At 37.5% G+C, this 6775-nt stretch overlaps 1 protein-coding gene across 1 annotated transcript; it reads left to right on the top strand.

The window, feature by feature from the left end:
• The first annotated feature begins 328 nt into the window (after window positions 1–328).
• rps4x (ribosomal protein S4 X-linked) lies at window positions 329–6775 on the top strand. The gene is made up of 7 exons (XM_062994262.1): window positions 329–380; window positions 911–988; window positions 1080–1260; window positions 3720–3817; window positions 3948–4119; window positions 6107–6264; window positions 6622–6775. The coding sequence occupies exons 1-7, from the start codon at window positions 378–380 to the stop codon at window positions 6721–6723; spliced, it is 792 nt and encodes a 263-aa protein (XP_062850332.1). The 5' UTR covers window positions 329–377; the 3' UTR covers window positions 6724–6775.

Below are 6775 nucleotides of genomic sequence, written 5' to 3'. Positions count from 1 at the left end.
TCATTCTTAGTTTAGACTGTTTAAAAATGCTATTGTACTGAACAATTTAGACCAACATCTTTAGTTTGTCTTTTTTGTTGGCTTTATGGAAGTTTATAGTAAGTTTATGAAATTTATTGCTGAATTCATACGCAATGTCTTGCTCTTTGGCAAAACGTGAAGTTTTTTTGACTTTTGACTTTAACATTAATATAGCTTCTTTAAAACCAAGAGTTATTAAGAAGCGAGTGGTTAAGTTGTCATTGTGATCCCAGACACTAGATGGCAAAAGTTTGTGTGGTGTTTACATTTCGCTCTGACTGTCCTTCTTTACCAGCCGTACTGCCGCATATCTTTCTTTCCCCGGATGTAGGAGGCCCTTTTCTGCAGAGTCCAACATGGTGAGCAGATTCTTTTCACGATTCTCTTAAGATTTTATCCACAATCATCTGCTTTTTGTACACGGTTTTCTTCAGCCGGACCCTTCACATATTATATTTACAACATTTATGTGTCGATAAATCCATATATTGTCCCCCAGTGTCTTTGTTTTATTATTTGAAATGTTTGCGAGAAAAATGTCCGGTTATAGTCTCTTGTACCACTTGGACACAACACTAACCGAGTATTAGTTGAACCGATAGTTTTAAAACTATAGTGTGTACACTTCTGTTTAAATACTTACATGGAATAAAAACCATAATTATGTGTAATAGCGTGTATAATAAAAATGTAGCCGGCTGGACCGTGAGGGCCTCAGTAGTTTCTCTCCTGATGTGCATGTAGCTACAGCATTAGCATGTTAGCCTCTGAGGAAGCTCCGCATGTTAAATCGTGTTTATTTTATTCCAAAGTTGTTCGCTCTTTAATAAAACACAATATTAATCATTGTTAGGGGCATTTATATTAAAATGAACTTTGTGTGCTTCAGGCCAGAGGACCGAAGAAGCACTTGAAGCGCGTCGCCGCTCCCAAGCATTGGATGCTTGACAAACTGACTGGAGTGTTTGTAAGTAACTCGTACTTGTTATTAATATCGACATTCTGCATGTAGTCCAGATAAACCTGCATGTTACTGACACCCTTTTTGTCATGTCCAGGCTCCTCGGCCCTCCACCGGTCCCCACAAGCTGAGGGAGTGTCTGCCCCTCATCATTTTCCTGAGGAACCGGCTGAAGTATGCTCTGACTGGAGATGAGGTCAAGAAGATCTGCATGCAGAGGTTCATCAAGGTTGATGGCAAGGTCCGCACCGACATCACCTACCCTGCTGGATTCATGGGTAAGTTGGTGAACAGGCTGATTGCTGTTAGAGCATTTCTGCCCAACATTACCACACAGTAAGTCTTTAAAAATTGCTGTGTGTACCACACTGAATGTTGGAACCTTGATCAGTGTACAGAGATGATTAAACATGAATATGTGGGCAACCTGGGCTACAAAAAGCAGGCTGGCTACTGCTAAAGTATTTTCACTGGATGTAGAACACTGAAGTAATGGATACCTGGCTTCCCTGTTCCTTAATGTAACATGCTGAATTCAGGAAACCTCAGACATACAATTATGGGTGCAGCAGATTAAATAGATAAACAAAGTAGTAACCTTTTCGCCTTTCAGAAGTCTGAAAATCACCACATTTTACCATATTCTGATTCTCAATATATATTGGCAGTAAAAAAAATTATGGCCAAGATATTTACAAAAAAGACAACTTCTTAAATCATTTAGGTGGTCAAATATAATGCACAATGCCATGTTTATGTTTTTATAGTTCATATGTTCGTCAGGTTGACTAGTTAATTTATGAAACCATGTTCAGCCATTTGAATCCATTCTCATCAACGTTTTTTTCTGACCGGCAGTTGTTTCATGTATGTGGAACAGTTGGACAACTCAAACAAAACACATTACCCAACAGTAATAATCATAATTTAGTAAGGGGTGGCCCTGCCACTGCACATAAATACATTAGAACAAACACTGTTCTATAAAGCAGTACTGTTTCAACTAGATGTTTATTTGTTGGCAATTTTAGAAAAATATTGCTCGTTTGCACCCCTGTCGTTATGTGTAACTGACATGCTTTCTCTTCAATTCTTTGGTCTAAAAGACTTAATGAAAATTTTGTTGGTACTAATAGCTGCTAGGATAAATTATTAATTGCTTTAATTAGCTGCATAATGTGGAGAAAAAGTACCTGTTGAACATTGTGGATTTGGGATTAGGTTTTCGCTTGCATGACATCAGTGTATTCATGCTTGGATGAGTTATACAAGGTAGGGTAATACAACAACTATTTAATGAAATTTGTTGCCAACTGATCAGTTGTAATTAGCTGTTGATTCGTTGTTGCTTGCCCCCAGGCTTTATGTCCATGCTAGCTACCTGACGAGCATTACATTACAAAATGAATGTGATTAAAATAACAGGCAACCTCATGAGTGAAAAGGCCATAAATTACCTTTTAGTTGTGATTTTATTGCTGCGGTCTGTATATATTTGTATTCAACATATACATAATTTCTGCTTGAAAGTGCAAGGATTTGTGCAAAACAATCTTCACAAAGTCTGTGAGTGTACCACTTTGGATAATATTTTACGTCCATGACATTGTCCAGAAGATGTTTTCTTTAGTATTCTTTTTGTAGCTCTCAAGCCCAAAACCATAAACAATCTACTTTTTCCTCAAATAATTGCTATGTGCATAGTTCATGTGATCCCTGATGTAACTTTCAATACTCTCTACTCTACTCTCTTAGTTAAAAATGCCATTGTACTGAACAATGTAGACCAACATCTTTGGTTTGTCATTTTTGTTGGCTTTATGGAAGTTTATAGCAAACTTATGAAATTAATTGTTGCTGAATTGAACACAATTGACTTTTTGGATTTCACTGTTCACATGACTCCTTTCATATATACACATACATGTGACTGCCTTTATATATGCATGTGTACACAGTACTTTTTTTCTTGCTTGGAAGTTGGGGTCAGAGTGCAGGGTCAGACATGTATTGTGCCCCTGGAGGTAAGCATATCAAGGGCCTGACGGTGGCTGGATGGCAAAGCAAGGATTCACACCCACAGACTTCTGACTAATGGTGCAATGCTTTACCCTCTTAGGCTGCCACTGTCTGATAGAATATAGTAATCAAATATTGCTTTTTCTTGTCAGTTTGTCCCAGTCATGTGCAACTGTAGCTTGGGTGTACTTTTGTAAATGCTGTTTGATTGGAAGCAGATAAGTCCTGTGGTTGGACTTGTGTGTGTGTGTATACTGTCTTTGACTATCAGTGCTATGTAGTGAAGCATGCTTTATTTTGATGTTGGGCTGCCATGTCCTTTTTGCTTAATGTGAATTAGTCCCTTTTAAATCTGGGTCCTCTGGGTTTCTTGTTTATACAATTCAGTGAGTTTGTCCCTGCCAGTGTTGCCTTCTACTTTCTCATTAGGAGTTTTTGGATCTGGAATTTGTGTAGTTGCTTTTAGACTGATAAATGTAAAACGTGCTATGCAAATGCATTTGATGACTTTCTGCCGGCACATGTCATGTTGATGTGCTTTATTCTTCCAGCATGGGAAGAATTACCAAGAGTATGTAAATCTCGCATGACTTGTTAAAACCTGGAAATACTGCACTATGTGATGTCTAGCCATCAAAGATGTACAAGAAAGTTGAACCACAGCACTAGTTTAACATTAAGGCAAGCTGCTGATTGACTGTTGTGTACTGTTGTGCAGATGTTATCAGCATTGAGAAGACTGGCGAGAACTTCCGTCTGATCTACGATGTTAAAGGACGTTTCACCATCCACCGCATCACCAATGAGGAGGCTAAGGTAAGCAGCCTAAAACTAGCGAAGTCTTGCCTTGCACTGACCCATTTGATTGAGTGCATGAATACAAATTCTTACCTCTTCTTTCCTTCTCTAAAGTTTGTTTTACAACGAAATGTTTTCCTATCTGCAGTACAAGTTGTGCAAGGTGAAGAAACTCCTCGTCGGCACTAAGGGAATCCCACACCTGGTAACCCACGATGCTCGCACCATCCGTTACCCTGACCCCCTCATTAAGGCCAACGACACAGTTCGCATTGACCTGGCAACTGGCAAAATCACAGACTTTATCAAGTTTGACACCGGTCAGTATCAGTATTTTTTTTGGTAGTTGACTAAGAAAATTTAATTTAGAATAGTGTAATAGTGAAATTTGCATTTGACATAGTATCCTTTTGTGGTTAGTTGGAGTCAGTCTGTGTTTAACTAGTCACAAACATTTGAATTTAGCTTTACAGCTTAAATGGCTCGATTTATTCTCCAAGCAGGTCAGAAGTTTACAAGCCTAGCCTTGCTCAGCATGCAGAGTATACTTATTTGCCAATAGTTCATTACAGCTGAATATACTAATCAAATGAAATGCAGTTGATCTCTATGCTTTTCCCAGCAATATAATGTAATATAACTTGGTCAGCATTTTTCTGCCTCATATTCTGGCTTTTCATTTAAATCAATCTGCCTTGGCATTAACAATGAGTGTTTGTATTATTTATTTTTCTGTTTGCAAAATGTTCAGTGTCAACACTTAAAATGAAACACTATACATGCTTATGTGCTTAGATTGTTCAGCTCTAGTCACTGTTTATGCTTTGAGTCAGATCTGCATTTCTGTTCATTATCCAACTGTCTGCTGTTAATCAGTTTAAAATACTTTTTTTTTTCTTTTTTTTTTTTTTCTTGAAGCGTTACCTAAATTATGTAATCAGATTAACCTGTCCTTATTTATCCTGCAAACATGTGACTAAATGACAATTTGTAAGCTGTAAAACTTCGTTTTGACTCTTACATTTGTTGCCAATTTAGGTCTTAGCGATTTCATTTGCACGATTTTACAAAAATGAAATTATGCGGATACTTCAAAATTTTTGAAATAATTGTTATTATATGTTTTACGAAACTAAGGTAAAAATACACTGACTTGGTTTGTTTTTCCTGCTCAGTATTAGGGCTGGACGATTTTGCAAAAAAAAAAAAAAATCTCGATTATTTTAAAATTATAACCGATTGCCGATTACGATTTCGATTTTTTTGTTTGTTTTTGTATAATGCAATTGAAATAAGACTCAAATTTCCTTTTTTTGCATTGTAATTTAAAAGACTGCAGAAGTGCAAAAATAGTAACAGCACCACCTATAATTATCCTTGTAAGGGACTCAAACTTTATAACAATAACACAATAATTAAAACAAAATAGAAATCTAAATTATCTATATGCTTTATATAAATAGCTCACAAACAACTCTTGTTTTAAATATTGTGCAGCAGAACCACCTTACAAAAAGTTCTTTACAGGTTTCTTAAAAGGAACATGAGCCTGTTTACTGTTTCCACCACTGAGTGAGTCTGTATCAGTATCTACACTGGGGGGGGCATCAAGTAATCTCTCAGCTCAGCTTTGATTTTGTCCTCTTGTGATTGGGGGGGTGGATGAAGGGCGGGGCCAGTTCTGCTTCTAACAATATGGACTACAAATCCCAAGCTCTCACGGAATGTCACGTGACTGTCATGTCCCGGTCAGCCAATCCTGATCGGGCTCACTGTTCAGTGAATCTCAATTAAACTCTTCTGTTCGTGTCTCGTTTTGCCGATCGTGTTTACGCTCCTTATTACTGAATCTAACCGTTACCGTGTATAATCCTTGTTGTCTTCCGTTTACTGTTTTAGTTTTCGCTGGTTTTGGACTCTACCTGATTTTGTACACTGTTTTTGCCCTTTTTATATTAAACTTTCCCTGATTTATATTCCGCGAGCGTCTGGTCACTTTCTGCCTCGTGACATGTTGGTATTTTAATGAAAATGTAAAGTATGTAAACAATCGCGATTGTCACATTCTAACATCATGTGAAAACGTTCATGCGAATTAACCGAATTAATCGTGAAAATCGCCCAGCCCTACTCAGTATTATAAATCTAGCAATTTGCCACATGTATGACAAAAGAATTCTGCCTACTTACCAGGGTTCTAAAAAAAATACTGCCTGTGTTTTGTATTGTGAAGTAAAATGATCTTATTTAACAGTTGTTGTTGAGTCTCAGCTTCATGTAATAATGTCTTTGTCCTGCTGTTTGTAGGTAACATGTGCATGGTGACTGGTGGTGCTAACTTGGGACGTATTGGTGTAATCACCAACAGAGAGAGGCACCCTGGTTCCTTTGATGTGGTGCACGTTAAGGACAGCACTGGCAACAGCTTTGCCACCAGGCTCTCCAACATCTTTGTCATTGGCAAGGTGAGAAAGTGACACAAACCTCTCACTGTTTATTCGTTTGTTACATTTGGCTGCTTTTTCTGCTTTAAAGGAAAAAGCAGACCTGATCAAATGTATGTAATTGGGAAAAAATCTTATTGAACTAAGTCAGTAAATGTCTAAGTAAGCCAGAACACTTGTAGACAGGCATTGTCTGTAATACAAATGTAAATTCAGTGTGTTAGCATGGGATCTGCTAGTATTCTACACTTTAATTTACTATTTTTCAAAGTATGCTAACTTTAAAAGTAAGAAGTTTGTTTAGTTCTACTCAGTAGCTTCAGTGACGTATGTCATTGCAGTATTTTATATGAATGTTCTTTTGTTTTGTTTATCCAGGGCAACAAGCCATGGGTGTCCATTCCTCGTGGAAAGGGTATCCGTCTGACCATTGCTGAGGAGAGAGACAAGAGATTGGCTGCTAAGCAGAGCAGCAGCTAAGTCCACTTAGGACTAGCTCCCACATGTTTGAAATAAAATATTTACAAAAATA

This window comes from Trichomycterus rosablanca, chromosome 4, assembly GCF_030014385.1.
Source record: "Trichomycterus rosablanca isolate fTriRos1 chromosome 4, fTriRos1.hap1, whole genome shotgun sequence".
NCBI classification, from domain to species: domain Eukaryota; kingdom Metazoa; phylum Chordata; class Actinopteri; order Siluriformes; family Trichomycteridae; genus Trichomycterus; species Trichomycterus rosablanca.
Note: the sequence above shows the minus strand (reverse complement) of the source record. Positions and strands in the feature narration are given on the sequence as shown.